Raw genomic sequence first — 18,991 nt, forward strand, 5'->3', positions numbered from 1 at the left:
GAGAAACCCTGTCTCAAAAAACCAACTAAAACAAAATGTGTGCCACCATGCCCAGAAGCATTTCGGTTTTGACCAGGCCTCAGCCTGGAGGGGACAGGGATTCAGATTTCCAAAGGAGCTGGCCAGGCACAAGCAGAGGACAGAAACATTTGGAGAAAAGAGAGCAGCCATTTTGCTTGTTTTTCCCTGGAGGGGGCCCGCAGGAGGATGAGGCAGGGGCAACAGCAGTTGAAAGCAGCCCGGTCTTCTCAGTTCCAACACAGACAGGGGTCCATAGCAAGTCCAAGGTCAAAACCCAAACCACGGCAGGGTGTAGTTAGCGTGCAGAGCGCTTGTCCAGCTTCCAGGAGGCCCCAGCTTCCATCCCCAGGACCACAAACACCCCACACTAACAGCTGCAAAACTCGAGTGGAGCTCTCACGAGTGGCCACTCAGCACATCTGAGGGAAAGCCCGGAGAAAGGAAGTCTGAGAAGGAGTGTCCATCAGCGGTGTGTAGATCAGAGGTGTGTACAAGCTTCAGGAAGCAGCCTGGTGGGGAGTCCGGGCCAGTCTCAGAAACAAGGGAAAGGGACATTTGAGGAATGTTTGTGTCAACAGACAACTCTAAACATGTTTTCCTGCCGTCAGAAAGTCCTGAACTGCATAAAGTGCTGCTGGGCGTGGGTGTAGGATGGAGAGAATACGGAGGCACCTGCCCTGAGGAGGCTGAGATAAGAGGACCGAGAATTTCAGGCTCACCTGGGCTGCAGAGTGAGAACCTGTTTCAGAAAAAGAAAGGACAGTGTGGTCTACAGGAAGGGGTCAGAGGTGAGGAGCAGAAGACCTGGGTTCATTTCCCAGCACCCATGTCAGCCAGCTTACTGCTCCCCCTTCTGGCTTCCAGGAGCACCCACACATACCTGCAGAGGTGCGTTCAGTCACATAAATACAAAATAAACCTTTTTTAGGGAAAAAAAAAGACAACAAAAAAGTGACAGCCTCTCCAGGCGGTGGTGGCGCACGCCTTTTTATCCCAGCACTTGAGGCAGTGACAGGCGGATCTCTGTGAGTTCGAGGCCAGCCTGGTCTATAGAGTGAGTTCCAGGACAGCCAGGGCTACACAGAGAAACCCTGTCCCAAACCCGCACCCCCACCCCACCCCCCCAAAATAGTGACAGCCTCTTTACACCTTGCTTCCTCTTACCCAAAAGGCCAATCACATCTCAGGCTAGGGGTGTGACTCAGTGTAGAGCTCCTGTCTAGAATCCCCCGTGAGGGTCTGAAGGCATGTTCAGTGTAGTTTTGAACTGCCTGTACAAGGCCTCAGTGTCCATCTCCAGCCCACATCAAGATGTGGGGAAATGCATAACAACACTGCCATGACTCTTGGACTGATTTGTGAGGATTCAGTAAGTTTAGGTCATGGGGTGTTTGGGAGGTATTATTCCATCTATATATGTATATAATGTGTGTATGTATGTATGTAATGTGTGTATATATGTATATAATGTGTATGTATGTATATACTGTGTGTATGTATGTAATGTGTGTATATGTATTTATGTAATGTGTGTATGTATGTATATAATGTGTGTATGTATATGTATGTGTATGTATGTATATAATGTGTGTATGTATATAATGTGTGTATGTATATAATGTGTGTATGTATATGATGTGTGTATGTATGTATATAATGGGTGTATATATGTATTTTGTGTATATGTATATGCTGTGTATATGTATGTATATAATGTATATATGTATATAATTGTGTATATATGTATGTGTGTATATATGTATATAATTATATATATGTATATAATGTGTGTGTATGTATATAATGTGTATATATGTAATGTGTGTATGTATGTATATGTGTGTATGTATATGTGTGTATGTATGTATATAATGTGTATGTGTATAATGTGTGTATGTGTATAATGTGTGTATGTATATAATGTGTGTATATATGTATATAATGTGTATATGTATATGATGTGTATGTATGTATAGTGTGTGTATGTATATGATAGGTGTATGTATGTATATGATGTGTATGTATGTATATGTGTGTATATATGTATATAATTGTGTATGTATGTATATAATGTGTGTATATGTATATAATTGTGTATATATGTATATAATGTGTGTATATATGTATATAATGTGTATGTATGTATATAATGTGTGTATGTATGTATATAATGTGTGTATATATGTATATAATGTGTGTATGTATGTGTATGTATGTATATAGTGTGTGTATGTATATGATGTGTGTATGTATGTATGTGATGTGTATGTATGTATATAATGTGTGTATATATGTGTATAATGTGTGTATGTATGTATATAATGTGTGTATATGTATATAATTGTGTATATATGTATATAATGTGTGTGTACATACATACAAAAGCTAGTGCTGACCAGCTCCAGCTCCCCCAGTAGTCAAGCCAGCTCCAGGGCATACAGCTTTGTTCTCGTTCCCAGGGTCTAGGGTAGGCAGGAGGGATGGTGCATTTCTTCCATTAGGGCGTGTCATACACCTGACCACAGGGGCTTCAGAAGGGGCAGAGTGGCCGGAAGCAGCAGTTGGCTCATGTCGCTGTCAGCCGCAAGGGGGAACTCAGTTAGGCTGAGGTTGTCGTCTGTTTACTGTTGTTTATTGTGAGCCCCCGTACTTGTGTGTGTGGAGGTCAGAGGGCTCCAGGGGATCAAATTCAGGTCCTCAGGCTTGGCACAGCCCTGACCAGATGAGCCATACTGCTAGCCCCTGAAGAGCCCTTTAAGAGTTAAAGGAGAAGTCAAAGTTTCATGTTAATAAGGGAAACTAAACGGGGCATGGTGATGCTGGCTGGCTTACACTTGGAGAGATGAGACAGGAAGATGAGGTCTTGTCTCAGCAGGAGTTCCGAGGGCCAGGGCAAGGGAACCTGAGGAGATGAGGCCAGGCTTCTTTTCTCTTCACGGCTGCTGGACACAGGTTAGGGATGGGGGTCGGGAGTGTCTGCAACTGCTGAACTTCTGCTGGGGTCTCTGAACACCGATTGGCCATCTGACCTTAATCCAGGCTGTATTCTGCTGCAAGCTGCGCGTGCCTGACTTTGCCTCTTGTTCCTCATGGCCATCGGGCCAGAGTGACCCAGTTTCTGCTCACACACAATGCGTGTTTTTGTTTTTGTTTTTTCTCTCTTTATTTAATGCCGAATGCTGTTTATTGAAGGAGGGAAGAGGTCTTAAATACAGGCTTACAGCGCAATAGGAGAACCCTGGAGGGCAGAAGTTCGCTACCCATGTTTTACAATCTTGCATCTAACAATCTTGCTGTTATTGTAGCCCATTATGCAGGCTACACAGACAAGGAACTTCCCTTAAGCATTTAGGAGAGCACAACACATTTTGTGTGATCTTATTTACTCTTTTTTTTTTTTTTTGGAGCTGAGGATCGAACCCAGGGTCTTGCGATTGCTAGGCAAGCACTTTACCACTGAGCTAAATCCCCAACCCTCAATCTTATTTACTCTTGTCCATCCAGAACTTCACAGTTTCCATGGTAAGACCCCCCTTTTTCTGTTGAGACAGGCTAATGTAGTCCAGGTAGTTCTCAACACTCTTGAAGTAGCGGAGGATGACCTTGAACTAATCTTCTGGCCTCCACTCCTCAAGTGCTGGGATTACTAACCTTCATAACCATGTCTGATTCATGTGATGCTCGAATTGAACCAAGGGCTCCCTGCATGCTAGTTAAACACCCTGTCACCTGATTTCCAGCCCCTTCCCTACCCTGCTTGTGTATGTGTGGTCATTGCATGTCCTTTGTTTTGTTTTTGAGACAGGGTTTTTCTGTGTAGCTCTAGCTGTCTTGGAACTCTCTATGTAGACCAGGCCTGCCTCTGCCTCTCAAGTGATGAAAGGCATGTGCCACCATCATGCCGGGTTTCGCCTTGCTTTTTTAATTTCAATTTGAATTTTTATTATCTATTTTAAATGTTTCCTTTATTTACTTTATGTTTATGGGTGCTTTGTCTGAATGTGTATGTATATGTACTTGCCTGGTGCCTATAGAGGCCAGAAGAGGGCACAAGATCACCTGGAACTGGAGTTACAGATGTTCGTGAGTTGCCAGGTGGATGGTAGGTCATGACTAACCCCTGCCAGCACTCAGGAAGCAGAGGCAGGTGAATTTCTGTCAGTTGGAGGCTAGCCTGGTCTATATAGTGAATTTCAAGATAGCTAGAGCTACATTGTGAGACTCTGTCTAAACAAACAAAACCATCCCCACAAAAAAAAAAATTAAAACACATCCACACACACACACCCCAAAAAAACCAAAATACAAAAACTCTTGCCAGTGACCTGCCTTGAAGTGTGGTGCCATGTTTCCTTAGTCCCTCTGTCTACGTAATGATTGTTTTCTTTTCTTTTTTTTTTTTTTTGGTTTTTCTTTTTTCTTCTTCTTCTTCTTTTTTTTTTTTTTTTTTTCTCGAGACAGGGTTTCTCCGTGTAGTTTTGGTGCCTGTCCTGGATCTCGCTCTGTAGCCCAGGCTGGCCTCGAATTCACATAGAACCGCCTGGCTTTTCCTCCTGAGTGCGCCACCGCTGACCACCGGTGAGTAACTTTATAGAGAAACCTCAAAGCTAGGACATGTTGGCAATGCCTGTGACCCCAGCACTGAAGCAGCTAAGGCAGGAGGATTTGGAGTTCGATACCAGCCTGGGCTACATAGTAAGACATTTCCTAAAAACAGTGACAGGGTGGAGAAGATGTCTCCGCATGTAAAGGCACCTGCGGGAAAGCCTGAAGACCTGAGTGGACTAATTCCTAAGAGTGATCCTCTGACTTCTACAAATTAGCTGTGCGTGCGTGCATGTGTGTGCGCGTGTGTGCGTGTGTGGTGCATATACACACACACAAATAAATGCCAAAATAAAGAGGCTGGAGAGATGGCAGAGGAGGTGAGAGCAATAGTTGCTCTCCCAGAGGACCCGGGTTCGAGTCCCAGCACCTACGTGAGCTCACAACCCTCTGTAACTCCAGTCCCAGGGGATCCTAAGCCCTTTTCTAGCCTGTACAGGCACCAGGCAAGCACAAGGTATATAGACACACATACAGGCCAAGTACCCACGCGCACGCACACCACACACACACACACACACACACACACACAACTTTAATTGTTCCTCCAGGCAGTTGTGGCCCACCTGTCCTTCAGTCTGGCTTCCTGCTTCAGTGAGAGCGACCTTGGCTTTGTCCTCCACCCTTTATCCCACTCTCCCGCAAACGTGGGCTCTGTGTCCAGACCAGCTCTTGCCGCTGGGTGACATCAGCTCGGTTGCAGCCATCTGCCCGCCACCACTCAGCCTGGAATAGTTATTGCTGTTGTGTTGAGGCAGTCTTGTGTAGTCCAGCTGGCTTTGATCTCACTAGGGTGCTGAGGATGGCCTGATCCTTTCTCCTTCACCTTTTGATTACAGCTGTGTGGCACTATTCCTGGGCTCTCCAATCTTTTTTCTGGGGGGGACAAAGCCATTCTAAGTTAGTTGCCCAATTAGGTTTTGAACTCATTTTATAGTCCAAGCAGGCTCTGAATTGCTGTGTGTGCATATGTGCCATGTGTGGGGCTCACGGAGCACTTATACTTAGGGAGACCGAACCCAGGTTGTCATGCTTGGTGGCAGGCAAGGACCAGCTCAACCCTCCAGCTGCTCCCTCCAGCTTTTTTTTTTTTTTTTTTAATGTGCATTGGTGTTTTGCCTGCATGTGTGACTGTGTGAAGGTGTCAGATCTCGGAGTTCAGACAGTTGTGAGCTGCCATGTGGGTGGTGGGAATTGAACTCAGGACCTCTGGAAGAGGTCTTAACTGCTGAGCCATCTCTCCAGCCCCCCCCCCCCTTTTAAATCAACTAGAAAACAGGAGACTAAATGAAGCCAACCCACTGCCCGGGGCATTTGTCCCAGTTGACAGACATCATAACTAAGGGTAAGGGCCGTGAGGGGCCAGATAAACGGCAGGTTTTCTTGTTTAAAGGAAGGGAGAGCTTCTCCTGGCACGCAAGAGGCTCCGAATTCAGATCTCAGTGCCCTACAGGTACTGACAGCCGTGTGTGGTGTGTACACTCCCAAGAAGGGTGACAGAAAGCTCCGGAGCTCCAGGTCAGCTTGGGCTGCATCAGCTAACATTTGAGTAAACGGCGCCAAGCACTTGTCACAGTCAGTTCGAGCTGTGCTCTAAGGCTAGGTGATAGCACTGGTGAAGACCGAAGCAAGAGATGCCGCTGCGCATCAAGGAACCGGCGGCACAGTTAACTGCTGGAGACACCAGGGACAGGGGGCGTGCCCAGGCCGAATGGGCACGCGGCTAGGCCGGAACTCTAGGTCGCGAGGCCCGCTGGGAGTTGTAGTCCTTTGTGCACCTTGCCACGTCACCGTCCTTTCATCCACCCCTCGCTCTATTGGTAGGTCCCGTCGCGCCGCCCATTAGCCTGTCTACGGCGGACTTGGTACGGCCCTGCCAACCCGAACTCGGTTGCAGTTTCTTGTCCTTTCCAAGTCTGAGATCCTCCCTCTGGCCTTGGTACGCTCCGGCCACACCCCCTCACGGCCCTCCATCGGCGTCTCAGCGCAGGCTCCCCTGGCCACAGTCCGTTAGTTCGCGCCGGCTCCCCCTCTTCTGCCGCGTTGGTCGGCGCCGGCCCCCCCTCTCGCTGCGCGTTGGTCGGCGCCGGGCTCCCCCGCTCGCCGCAGTGGTTCGGCCGCGGCGACCCCTCAGCGGCGCGTCCCCCGCCGCCGCGGTCCCGCTCCGCGTCTCCCCGAAGCCGCGCTCCCGCGCCTATCGGTCGGCGGACCTGCAGCCCCCCGAGAGGCCCGTGGCCTCCCGCTCGCCATGGTCCGCCCGCGCCGCGCCCCGCACCGCTCCGGTGCCGGGGGCCCCCTCGGAGGTCGCGGCCGGCCACCGCGGCCCCTGGTCGTGCGCGCCGTGCGCTCGCGTTCCTGGCCCTCTGGTCCTCGAGGCCCGCAGCCCCCGCGGATCCGGGCCCGCTCGGCCCCTCCCATGGTGAGTCCCCGAGTGTGCTTCCAGAGCCTTCCACGCACGCCCCGCCCTGCCGCCCCTCCCCTGGCGGGCGCCTTTGTCCGCAGCGCCCACGGGTCCCCCGCGGGAGGGCGCCCCGGGGTCCGGGATCGGCCCTCGGTCGGCTCCCGGCGCTCCCCTTTGTTGCGCGGCGGCCTGGGCGGGGGGCGGGGTACGGGGGCGGGGCGGGTTCGAATTACTGCTGACCGCGCGGCCGGCTGCACGCGCGCGGGGGGCGCCTGGCGTGCGCGCTTGTTTTTCCAATTGCAAAGTTGGTCCTCGGGCTTCGGGTCTGGAAGTAGGCGAGGCGGCCGGCGGAGAAGCCCGGCGTGTACACTCGCACCCAGCTGTTGCTCGCGGGGGCGTTGTCCCCCGGGGCCAGATGGCGGCTGTGGACAGTCCCTCCGTTTGCGCGCCCGCCCCGCGGCGAGCCCAGACCTTAAGCCTTAAGGTAAGGCTTAAGGTAAAACATCCAGCTCTGTCGGTTCGTGCGGCTGTCACCTCTGCCCACCCTATAACGTGCGCGCACTTTCTAGAAACATTGAGGCTTTCTTGGGGAAACAGAACTGCCTATTGTGATGGTTGACTCGTGGCCACACCTGCGCATGCCTGGCTCCGGCCACTTCAGGGCTCTGTGACGACGTTGCCCTGGTCGGAGCCGAGGCGAGTTTGCCGCTCGATCACCTGCGGAACGCAGACACACCCCTCGCTGTGATGCCGCTGGGGCCTGAAGCTTTCCCTTGGTGTCGAGGCTGCTCCCCGGGTCCTCAGATGCGTCCCTTCCCCACAGATGTGGCTTGGCTTTGCCATGCAGTGCGCAGCGAGTCAGGCATGCGTGGACGCCAACTGAACTTGGGAGCCGCGCTTCGCGGAGTCCCCAACTGTGCTCTTGGCTCCCAGTGTGTTCCCCTGATGTTGTGGGCATGTGGGCATACAGGTGTTCTTGGGGGGCAGGCAAAAGCACATCATAAGCATCTCATGGGTCTCTCTCACACACTCACACTCACTCACACTCACACACGGTCTGGGGTTTCGTTTGGGTCCTTACGTATGTCTGCCTGGTTTTCTTTTAGCCCGACTGTGTCGTGGCGCACACACTGACTGACACATGTGGCCGCTTGTAGTGTTGTCTCTAAGCACGTGTGCAGGCCAGGCAGCCCAGGTGCCCGGTGGGTGGCTGTGACCCCGAGAGCTTGGTGCCGCAGGGCTGGCCTCCTCAGGAAGGCCCTTCAGCAGTGTTCACGGAAGACCTAGGTCCGCTGCTTAAGCCGCCGGGGGAACACGTTCTGGTCTGTCATCACGCAGGGTGTAAAGGCCTCATGAGCTTAGAAATGAGCCGCGGATGCATTCGCCATTATCAGAAGGGTCTTCGGCCTGGAGGCACGCACGGGTCTGTCTGTTCAGAGGCTGGTCCAGGAGCCCGCGTGGTTTTTGGAAATGTTTTGGCAGAAAAGAGTTCAGCTTGTGCTCTGGGGGTTGTGGGAGGGGGTGTGTGTCTTCACTTAGCACCATCATTCAGTATTCCTCCAGGTCAAACGTTTTGGTGCAAGGGAGTCTCCCCATTTTTCTCCAGGATGGTCATTTTGGTTTTTGGTCGATGCCTCCTGGGGGTCCTCAGGGAAGGCTATCATTTGTGGGAGTCTCTTCTTGGGGGTGACAGTGGCCTTAGGGTGGCTCTGAGCACTGGGGCCCGGACGCAGTCCACGGCTTTCTGACAGATGGGTCTAAGGGTGAGGATGCCAGGATGGTGGCTTTGAGGTCTTGACTTCAGGGCAAGGGATTGGGGGACCTGGAGTGGTGTGTGCCAGGGACGGAGTCTGGACCTGAGGATGTCCCTCTGGGAAGAGTGGAATGGTCTAGCCTTGAATGACCTCAGCATTCTCCCTTCTGCCGCAGGAAGGTGCTCGAGTCTTTGGGGCCCTGGGGCCCATTGGGCCCTCTTCACCGGGGCTCTCTCTGGGGGGACTTGCCGTGAATGAGCACCGGCTCAGCAACAAACTGCTGGCCTGGAGTGGCGTGCTGGAGTGGCAGGAGGTGAGCCTGGCTGGGCCCAGATCCCGGGGCCAGTGGAGGGTGTGGACAGCCCGGGCACGTTGCTGAGCCCTCAACCACCCTCCCACCTGCAGAAGCGTAGACCCTTTTCGGACTCCACAGCAAAGCTGAAGCGCACCCTGCCCTGCCAGGCCTACGTGAACCAGGGCGAGAACCTGTGAGTGCGGGAGTGGGCAGAGCCCGGGGCAGCCTAGGATGCGGGGAATGGCTTCTGACGTACTCCTCCTGCAGGGAGACGGACCAGTGGCCCCAGAAGCTGATCATGCAGCTCATCCCACAGCAGCTGCTGGTGAGACCAGGGGGACTGCCCCCAGAGCCAAACTTTGACCCCAGGATCTCCCCACACTTGCCTCACCATGATCAGTGGCTCCCCTTATCACCCACAGACCACACTGGGCCCCCTGTTCCGAAACTCTCAGCTGGCCCAGTTCCACTTCACGAACAGAGACTGTGACTCGCTTAAGGGCCTCTGCCGCATCATGGGCAACGGCTTCGTGAGTGGGGATGGGGGCAGTGGGGTGGGACCTAGTTCTGTCCTGTGATGGGAGTCTTCCTTCCTGTACCTCTTAAATGGTCATCCAGGACCTTGGTGAGGTGGTACTGTGAAGCAGCAGGTACATGAGCCTATGAGTTGGCCAGAGTGTACGGTGCTCCTCATCTCCTGCCTGTGTGTGGAGTCCAGCATGCCTTGCTACTCAGGGGTGTGTGTGTGTGTGTGTGTGTGTGTGTGTGTGTGTGTGTGTGTGTGTATGGGGTGGTGGTGGTGGTGGTCATGTCATCTGGTGGCCAGCCCCTACTGTTGTGGACCCAGTCTGAGGTCACTGGACTGTAGCAGTTGGCGGGACAGGGTCGGAGGAAGTCACCAGCCCATGCATGCAGAGGATTAGACTCCAGCCTCTTCCCCAGCTCGGCCTTAGGCTGGTCTGCCCCTCCTACTTGGCCACCTCCAAGGATGTGTCCTTTTCCTGGGACCCACAGACTGGGACATGTGAGGCCACAACCTGTACCAGCAGCAGCTCTGGGATAGTATCCTGGAGCTGGGCCCAGGATCTGGAGAATTGGTCCAGAAGGCTGGCTGGTGAGGTACAGGTTCTCCATCCTGGCACAGGACGGGGTGGCCTACAGGTGGCCGTCCTCCCATTGAAGAGGACCTGGCACCTCAGTGTTGTGTGGCCAGAGCTGTGTGTGCTGTTGCTGTGCCCTACAGATGGGGTGCTGGGGTCCTAAGAGGAGGTGGGGCCTGCCCTGGGTGGTACAGCAGCCTGCCCACTACCTGTTCTTTAAAAATGTAAGGGTTTTGTTTGTTTTGTTTGTTTAATGGTATGTGTGTGTCGTGTGTACGCCTGGTGCTGCAGAGACCAGCAGAGGGCGTCAGACCCCACGGGACTGTGGAAGATGGCGAACTGGGGGCCAAACCTCGGTCCAGACCAGAACAGCTGGTTCTCGGTGCTGAGTCTTCTCTCCAGCACCCTGCCGCCTGCTGCTAACCCAGCCGCAAGGCTGGGGTCTGGAGAGAAGCGGGACACGGCCGTACACGTCCTTGGCCCCCACTGTCCCTGCCTGTCAGTCGTCAGGGCTGACGAGGTAGCCAAGAGTGATTCACCTACTCTTGGGAAGGCTCGACTGAGCTGTGTTTTAGTGACTCTGGCCTGTCGAAGCAGGTCAGGTATTGAACGTGGAGGGCCAGGCCCCTGACCTGCAGCCCTGTCCCCACAGGCGGGCTGCATGCTCTTCCCCCACATTTCCCCGTGCGAGGTGCGGGTGCTGATGCTCCTGTACTCGTCTAAGAAGAAGATCTTCATGGGCCTCATCCCCTACGACCAGAGCGGCTTTGTCAACGCCATACGGCAGGTCATCACCACTCGCAAACAGGTGTGCCCGCTGAGTGCAGCCTGGTCCTGGTTCCACAGCTGGCTCACCATCTACATTTGACTGGTGTGGAGTGTGATGTGAAGGCAGAAGTAGGGAGCATCGGGAGCTGTGGAAAGGCAGTGGCCAGGCATCCAGACAGGGCTTGACTTGGTGGGAAAAGTAGCTTTATAGGCTTTGAAGGGTACAGGAGACCACTGGGGTGGGTCCTGGGTGTAGAATCCTTTGCAGAGCAGGAGGCCCAGTCTCTGGAGGGTGACAATGTGTCCTGGCACCTGGCTGCCAGATGTTCATGGTGTCCACCTGCTAGCTGCTAAAGGTAGCTGTGGGCCTCCACACCACCCAGGGCCTGAGACTTGTCTTAGGTCACTTGGGAGCACAGAATGTTGGCAGTGAGCACAGAACCAGTCTGCGGCCTGCTGGAATTGCGGTCAGGGCTGCAGCCAGCTAGTGGGGAATTAGGAGCCGGAGCTGCTGGCAGCAGACTGGTGTCCTGTCCACAGGCCGTGGGTCCTGGAGGCGTGCACTCTGGACCTGTTCAGATCGTCAACAACAAGTTCTTGGCATGGAGTGGTGTCATGGAGTGGCAGGAGGTGAGCTGCGGGGGCTGTGTGGGCTGGTGGTCCTCCTCTGCCCTCCCCTGAAGTGCCCTCTCGCTCTGCCCCAAAGCCCAGGCCCGAGCCCAATAGCCGGTCCAAGCGGTGGCTGCCATCCCACGTCTACGTGAACCAAGGGGAGATCCTGTGAGTGGGGGAGAGGCGGGGGGGGGGCACATGGCAGTGCAGGCCGCTGGGGGAGGACCTCGGGGTTGATACCTGCTGTCTGCTGTGGCAGGAGGACAGATCAGTGGCCACGGAAGCTCTTCATGCAGCTCATCCCACAGCAGTTGCTGGTGAGGTGCAGGGGATGCCAGGCTGGGGGCGGGCGGAAGACCCTGTGGCGGGCTGGTGCGGTGCTGCCCGGCTTCCACAGAGTGGGGTTTCACCAAGTGGGCCTTGGCTTCCCACAGACCACTCTTGTGCCACTGTTCCGGAACTCGCGCCTGGTCCAGTTCCACTTCACTAAGGACATGGAGACTCTGAAGAGCCTTTGCCGGATCATGGACAACGGCTTTGTGAGTGGAGGGCGGCAGCCAAGGAGACAGGCTAATGCAGCTGCCTGTGGAAGCTGTTATGTCAGGGCCTGCAGCCCGGAACCGCACCAGGGCCACCTGTTGGCATGTGCGGTCCCCGCAGCCCTCAGGCTCTGACTGGTGGCTTCTACTGAAGGCCCAGGCTTGTCATTACAGGAAGACACTGTATCAGCAGGCCCCTAGCTAGAGGGCTGCCAACCACTACATGCTCTCAGCTCAGCACACAATTCCAGGGGAACTTGGGAGGCCTGAAGCTCTGGAACTTGAGGTTCCCACTGTGAGCAGCAGCAGGGGATCCCTGAGCTGGACCTCGTGAGCTGGCTCCTCTGTGGGGAGCCCTTGGTTACTGGCACTGTTAACAGCCAGGGTCTATAGGAGTCTCGTGGGCCTTTTCTCCAGTGTAAAGAACAGGACTTGCCCACGGTGGGCTACATGCCTGGCGGCCTTGACCCCCCGGGACCTGTTTTTAGGGACCCATTAGTCTTGGGTCCAGCTGTTCCCAGATGGGCCAGCTTGTGGCTGGGGGAGTGGGCAAATGAGCGTGCTGACTTGGGCCTGCCGTCAGGCGGGCTGCGTGCACTTCTCCTATAAGGCTTCCTGTGAGGTGCGGGTGCTGATGCTCCTGTACTCCTCTGAGAAGAAGATCTTCATTGGCCTCATCCCGCACGACCAGAGCAACTTTGTCAACGGCATCCGGCGGGTCATTGCCAACCAGCAGCAGGTCCTGCAGCGGAGCCTGGAGCAGGAGCAGCAGCAGCGAGGGGTGAGGTGGCTCTGCCGGGCACGCGACCCGGGCCCTGCCCCTGGGTGCCCCTTCTGAACCTCTCCTGGCTTCTGTCTCCGCAGATGGGTGGCTAGTGGACTCCCAGGCTGGGCGGGCCACAGTCCCAGACGAGGCCCGACGGAGACTGGTGAGCAGCGCTTGTTTTTTCAGGAAGCAGCGGGGTGGCCCTGGCTTTAGGGAAGCTGCTGCCACGAGGCACTGCCTTCTGGGACCTGGGTCCCTGGCAAGGTATGGGTGCCAGGGCCTTAGGGGTAGGGAGCATCTCACGAGTAGAAGCCGCCCCTTCCTACTGCCTCCCAGGTCAGATGCTTCTGAGCAGGGGCTTCTGGGGACTGTACCTGCCCAGCAGCCTGGAGGACAGCGTCCTGAGGTCTCCAAGGATGGTCCTTGCCCCTGTATGTTTCCCTAATAAAGCCTTTTAACCCACACGCTGTCCCTCCCTGCTGATTGTATGCTCAGTGCAAGATGGATGGATGCAGAGGTCACCCAGTGTGGGTCCACCCCACATGAGAGCTGCTGAGTCTGGGAGATGTGTAGCATTAGGCCGTCTCTGGGTGGGAAGGTAGTAGCCTGTCAGGCTAATTACCCACATGACAGCCTTCCTCCGATACATTTAATCTACTGTACCTGATCAAACGCCCATCAGGTCAGTGTCCCACACTGGCTCCTGACACCTGTTGCTGAGTCCTCCACCCCAAATAGCCCTGGCTGCTCCCGTCCCCAGGCCAGGTGTGGCAGGTGCACAGGAGCCCACGTGAAAGCCCGAGTGCAGTGTCGAGTGCCACGGCCAGTGCCTCCCACACCCCAGCAAGGCGGCCATGAACAGAGGAGCGGCAGTAGTGTTTATTACGGGCTCAGCCCTCCAAGAACTGGCAGTAGAGTCTCTGCAGCGCTGGGTCCGGATGTGGCCGGAGTCGGAGTGGGATCTGAAGGATCTCTAGGAAGCCCTCGGCCAGGGTGGGGGGCTCAAACTGCTTCCTGTGGGACATGTGTGTGGGTGAGGCTCTGCACCCCTCCCCCCCCACCTCACGCACCCTCCAGTCCCCCGGAGTCCCTGAACCTGTAGCTGAACATGACCATGTCTGACACCGGTGCATGCGAGGGGTCGGTCATCTCTCGGAACTGCAAAAAGAGGCGCAGCGGTCAGGGGCCGTGGGGCTTAGGCGAAGGGCGAGGCCTGGAGCGGAGCGAGGCCTGGAGCGGGGCTCACCCTGTTGTTGTGGCGAGCCTGCTCCAGCGTGGCACAGAAGTTGAAGCAGCGGCAGGGCACGCCCGCATCTCTGGCACACTGGATGTACCTGTGGAGGAAGCCGGCGCTGCGGTCGTCCCTGCAGCCAGCACTCCGCCCGCCCGCCCCGCCCCGCCCCGCCCCCCGGGGTCCAGTACCTGGCCCGACCGGGGGCATCCGGGTTGGTGTTGTCAATCACAACGTGCCTCCCCTGCCTCAGTGCTGCTTGGCATGAGCTCACACAGCGCTGCCACGACCCCAGTGTGTCCTGTGGGGCCCGGACAGTCACAAGCCGGTTTGGGGAGCCCCACCCCAGGACAGTGCTCAGGGAGGGTGGGTGCAGCCTCACCCTGTTGATATAGACATATCCAGCTGGCACCAGGTGCTCCTGGACGAAGGTGGACTTGCCGGCTGTGGGGGCAGTGTGGCCATCAGCTAGTGTCTAGGACCCAAATGACTGAAAGGGGGCAGAGGTCGGGCTGTGGCCGCTCACCCCCAGGGTATCCGACTGTGACCACCACTTCTGCGTTGGGGCTGAGGAGGAAGCTGGACTCGGGTGTGTAGAGGGGCCCAGCGCTGGAGACGGTTCTCTGGCAGGGGAACAAAAAGCATAAGCTGGGGGAGCCGAACAGGGGCCTCTCACCCTTGACCTTTGTGCCTCACTCACCGGGTCGAAAGCTGGAAGCTCAAAGCCAGCTGCTGGCCACTTGAGGAAGAACTCCTCTGGAGTGGCAAAGGGCAGGCCGATGTTAAGGGCGAACTAGGAGGAAAGATGGCCAGAAGGGATCAGAGGCGCAGCAGGGGTGGGTGTGGGCGAGGTCACGGGCAGGGATAATGGGGGACGGGTGCTGGCAGGCTCACCAGGCGGTCTGCGCAGGAGAAGTCCTTCTTCTTTCTCCCTGGGGCCCAGTTGGCCGGGCGCCCTGCTGCGTCTGTAAGGAAGTCCCCCACTGAGCTCAGAAGAGGTGCCCGACGCCCCCAGAAGCCTGCTCCTCTTACCTCCCACGAAGATGCTGTCATCGACGGAAATGGGCATGCCCTCGTTGGCCTGCAGAGAGAGGCAGCGAGAAGCCCCTCTATAAGGGAAAGCAGGGGGGCTGGTTGGACCCCCTATACACAAGGGCCTAGCTGCCGAGTGTCTCGTCTGCTCCCCCAGTGGCCTGCAGAGGGCGTACATCCCACAGCAGCCCCGACCCCCTGCTCTTCCTGCCTTTCTGGATCCCTGTGCTCTCATCCTTGGGCCACTTTCTCATGTCCCTGATACCTGCCAAGCTCTCCCTTCAGCCATGAGCATCTCTGCTCACCTAACTGCTTCAGACCTCTCAGGCAGCTGGAGTTGGTCCCCTGCACCTCAAGGCATGTACAGTCTTTCCCTGCATGCAGACCCTTGACCTGCAACTTCTCAGCAGTTCTGCTCTTTAGAGAGCCGGTCTCCCAAGTCCGAAGCTGGGATTGACAGATGGCAAGGAGGGTAGAGGAGCAAGGGCAGCAGAGCCTGAGGGCGGGGACAGCCACACAGGGAGGAAGCTCACCTGCTCTTGAAGGTGCTCCCACATGCCGCTCACTGGCTTCCGGTTTAGACCTGCATGCGTTGCCACCAGCACCTGTGGAGGCGGCCAGGTCACACTGTCGTCAGTGCTGGGGTCTCCAGGCACTGTCGGCATAACCCCAGCAAGGGCCTCCATTCCACGCCTTCCCTCTGGGTCCCTGTCCACACAGCCCCTCAGCGTCCCTTCTGGCTGTACCTGAAACGGGACCCCCAGCTTCTCCAACACAGCCTCCACCTTGGCCTTGAACACCTCTGCTGACAGCTTCCCTCGTCCAATGCCCATTTGATTGGTGAAGATTACCAGCTGGGGATAGACAGGGACACACTGGAGCCCCTGGCCACAGCTCAGCCTGAACTCGCTACACAAACATGCATGTATCCGTGCATACACAACACACATCATACCTCATACCTCATCTCTCGGCATCCAGAAAATATCCATACATACATCTACATACCTTGTAGCCCTCAGCATCCAGCTCCTGTAGCTTCTTTGGAATCTCTGGGTACAGAATCCTAAGGTCCAAGGGAAGCAGCAAGTGTCTTGTAGCCTAGAGAACTCGGCTCCCATCCCAGCCTCTTCCCATGTCCCACCTCACCTCCAGTCACTAGGGCTAGTGGGGAAGACCTTTCCAGAGCGGGTGGTGATGAGAGTCCCATCTAGGTCAAAGGCAGCCACCTGGTATCACCAAAAACAGGGACAGGAGTACTGTTATCTCTGACCTTCGTCACAGGCTGACTGACACCAGCCCTTTGATCCTGGGGCCACCCTTAGGAGCAGGGAACCCAAGTCCCAGAGCGCATGATTGAGGTAAAGACAGCCCTGAACCTTCCTGCTCCTGTGTCCTCTGCTCCCCTCTCAGCCCTTAACGGAGACCCGCGTCCTGAGCCCCCTTCCCTGAGCATCTCCTTGGAGCATTACAGCTCAGAAAGAGCAAAGGAAGGTCTTTGTTGGAAGAGCTGGAGAGATGACTCAGTGGTTAGAGCACACACATGAGGTGGCTCTCCACTGCTTGTGACTCCAGCTCCAGAGAACCCAGTGCTCTCTGGCCTCTGCAGGCACCTGTACACATGTGATACACATAAAGTCATTCAGGCTCACATGAAAAAAATGAGTAAATTTTTAAAACAAAACTCACTGTTGGCTGGGTGCCCAGCCAGGGACTACACTCCACATTTTCAGTGGCCTCGTCATTTCAGAGTGGTCCATAAACACATCCACAAAAGGTCTGGTCATCACTGATCACAGGGCCTGATCGGTATCCTGCACCTTAGTGGTGGCGGCCACCACTGGGGTCTCAACAATCTGAGCTGAGGCTCAGAGACTTTTTATTATGTATACAGTGTTGTGCCTGCATGTGTGCCTGTGAGTCAGAAGAGGGCACCAGATCTCATTACAGATGGCTGTGAGCCACCATGTGGGTGCTGGGAATTGAACTCAGGACCTCTGGAAGAGCAGCCAGTGCTCTTAACCTCTGAGTCATCTCTCCAGCCCGAGGCTCAGAGACTTGGATAAGACCATCCCAGGGCTGCTCAGCAAACCTTGGGATTGAATGGCACAGTGACAATGACAGTGAATGCACCTTGCCCCGGGGCTTCACCCCAGACGCCGTGAACACCAGTAACTTCTTGAAGCTCTCCCAGCCAGGGGACGATTTCCGCATCTGCTTTTTCTGAGGCTCAGCATCCTCCTGGTCCACTGGATCCACAGGAGGAGTGCCCGGTGGAGTATCTGGCTGGGATCCCGATGTGCTGATCTCTTCCCAACACAGGGTCAGGGGGTGTAGGCCATTGACCAGATACAGGATGTCCCCCAAACTCAAAGTGCCCGACAACCCTGGCTTCAACTCCTGGACCCCAACAGTTGATGGGTTAACGCCCAGCTGTGGAGAAAGGAGGAGCTAGGGTTGGCTCCACCCCCTCAGGGAACACCCGCCTCCCCACCAAGTCCAATACCCCATTTCCCAATTAGATCCTTAATCTTTCCACCTCGTCACTTCGTGCTACCAATCAGAACTTTGAGAGGTGACAGGCATCCAGCCTGGCACGATGGGAAAGGAAATAGCTAACTAGCCTTGTGAAGGGCTGCAACCCACCCGACCCCTCCCCCAAGTCCTTGCTGCCCGTTGCTGAGACACTGGTACCTGTTTCACTGCCACTGTCCGGGTCTCAGGGTCTGCAATCAGCTCCACTGAGGGTAAGGGGATGGAGTCAGGCTTTATATCACGTAGGGGGCGTGGCCAGCTACAGACTACACTTCGGAGGAAGAGGCACTTTCCTCCCTCCCCCAACACAGGGCCTCAAGTAACCCAAAGTAGCCTAGAACTCGCCACATCCTGGTGGCTGGCCTGAAACTGATTCGCATGTCTTTCCCACCCAAGTGTCTGGATGACAGGTGTGTGTCACCCTCGGCCCGAGGCAGTTCGTTCACTCCTCAATAGGGCCGAGACCTACACTTGGAGAGACCCGAGTCCCTGGGATCGCCAGAGACCCGGGGTTGCCCAGAGAGGTATTCTGTATCTGCAGGGTCGGCTTGCTCTAATGAGACACACCGAGTAGACCCAGGTCTTGGGCACGGCCCGATACATCCTGCTGAGAAACCGTCTCTGCTGGAGCACCTCCGCCCGGTGACAGTCGCCCGGATCCGCCCCGTCCCTCCCCGAAAGCCCCGTCTAGCTCCTGGTTAGGACGAGCTTCCCTGCAGCTCTTGCGGCCGCAGTTTCACTCCCGCGCCCACCTTGATTTCGGGAGCACTTCCGGTCCGTCACCCGGGTCAGGGGCCCCCGACCGAGGACCAGGGCTTGGCCATCCGGCAGGAATATAGGGGGTGGTCCCCCGGCGGGGCTCTGCAGCCACAGGCGGCCCCGGGATCCCAGCTGTGACATCCCGGGATGCGGCGAAGGAGAGGAGTCCCCGCTGTGCTCGCCGCAGCTAGCTTCGGTCCGCTGCCGGAAGTCCCGCCTTCCCGCTAGAGCCGCCCCGGAAATGCCGCCCTCACCCACGGGCGGGCTCAACGTTTCCCAAGCGACCACAGCAGTGTCCTACGTAGCTAGTGAGGATGGCGTAGTTGGGGTCACCCGAATTCATTCCAAAACTCGCCACTGTTGTGGGAAAGAAGTGGCGGAAGGCTTGGCTCCTCCCACAGCGCATGCGCCGCCGCTGACCCGCACGCGGCTTTAGGAGCCGGTGCCGATGGGGGCGTCCGGGTCGGTTTGCACTAGATCCCTCGCGGGAGTTACTGAGTCTGGTTTCAGTTTGTTTGCTGAGACAGGTCTCAGGATATATTCTTGTTAAAATTCCTTCCTGGGCCGGGCGGT

At 55.9% G+C, this 18,991-nt stretch overlaps 2 protein-coding genes across 6 annotated transcripts; one reads left to right on the plus strand and one right to left on the minus strand.

Moving 5' to 3' along the window:
- The first annotated feature begins 6,696 nt into the window (after positions 1-6,696).
- On the plus strand, positions 6,697-13,325 carry Ptov1 (PTOV1 extended AT-hook containing adaptor protein). 4 transcript variants are annotated; one of them, XM_042274500.2, is made up of 13 exons: positions 6,697-7,045; positions 8,957-9,094; positions 9,187-9,269; positions 9,344-9,401; positions 9,499-9,606; positions 10,829-10,984; positions 11,485-11,574; positions 11,651-11,724; positions 11,816-11,873; positions 11,991-12,095; positions 12,679-12,876; positions 12,960-13,024; positions 13,198-13,325. In XM_042274500.2, exons 1-12 carry the CDS (start codon positions 6,875-6,877, stop codon positions 12,969-12,971), a joined length of 1,251 nt encoding a protein of 416 aa, XP_042130434.2. In that variant the 5' UTR covers positions 6,697-6,874; the 3' UTR covers positions 12,972-13,024; positions 13,198-13,325. The 4 variants fall into 4 exon arrangements, with proteins under 4 accessions (XP_042130434.2, XP_042130416.1, XP_042130427.1 ...); XM_042274482.2 differs by lacking the exon at positions 6,697-7,045 and adding an exon at positions 7,253-7,511; XM_042274493.1 differs by lacking the exon at positions 6,697-7,045 and adding an exon at positions 7,854-7,889.
- A 393-nt stretch (positions 13,326-13,718) lies between these two features.
- Pnkp (polynucleotide kinase 3'-phosphatase) lies at positions 13,719-18,901 on the minus strand. Of its 2 annotated transcripts, XM_006986218.4 has the most exons (16): positions 18,412-18,901; positions 17,819-17,865; positions 17,258-17,557; positions 16,274-16,353; positions 16,133-16,190; positions 15,871-15,978; positions 15,658-15,729; positions 15,125-15,173; positions 14,987-15,057; positions 14,793-14,885; positions 14,619-14,715; positions 14,475-14,536; positions 14,284-14,393; positions 14,108-14,195; positions 13,958-14,019; positions 13,719-13,875 (listed from the first exon to the last, which is right to left on the minus strand). In XM_006986218.4, exons 1-16 carry the CDS (start codon positions 18,557-18,559, stop codon positions 13,752-13,754), a joined length of 1,569 nt encoding a protein of 522 aa, XP_006986280.1. In that variant the 5' UTR covers positions 18,560-18,901; the 3' UTR covers positions 13,719-13,751. The 2 variants fall into 2 exon arrangements, with proteins under 2 accessions (XP_006986280.1, XP_042130385.1); XM_042274451.2 differs by lacking the exon at positions 17,819-17,865 and having other exon boundaries at positions 18,412-18,613.
- Positions 18,902-18,991: the final 90 nt, after the last annotated feature.

Source organism: Peromyscus maniculatus, chromosome 1, assembly GCF_049852395.1.
Source record: "Peromyscus maniculatus bairdii isolate BWxNUB_F1_BW_parent chromosome 1, HU_Pman_BW_mat_3.1, whole genome shotgun sequence".
In the NCBI taxonomy this organism is placed as follows: Eukaryota; Metazoa; Chordata; class Mammalia; order Rodentia; family Cricetidae; genus Peromyscus; species Peromyscus maniculatus.

Bases quoted from the DNA above. Each gene is read 5' to 3' on its own strand.
- Ptov1 (XM_042274500.2), top strand. From the start codon at position 6,875: ATGGTCCGCCCGCGCCGCGCCCCGCACCGCTCCGGTGCCGGGGGCCCC. The intron at 9,095-9,186 runs GTGAGCCTGGCT...TCCCACCTGCAG, and splicing joins GCGTGCTGGAGTGGCAGGAG to AAGCGTAGACCCTTTTCGGA. The intron at 9,607-10,828 runs GTGAGTGGGGAT...CTGTCCCCACAG, and splicing joins GCATCATGGGCAACGGCTTC to GCGGGCTGCATGCTCTTCCC.
- Pnkp (XM_006986218.4), bottom strand. From the start codon at position 18,559: ATGTCACAGCTGGGATCCCGGGGCCGCCTGTGGCTGCAGAGCCCCGCC. The intron at 15,730-15,870 runs GTACAGCCAGAA...CCGCCTCCACAG, and splicing joins AGCTGGGGGTCCCGTTTCAG to GTGCTGGTGGCAACGCATGC. The intron at 14,716-14,792 runs GTGAGTGAGGCA...TTCCCCTGCCAG, and splicing joins AGCTTCCAGCTTTCGACCCG to AGAACCGTCTCCAGCGCTGG.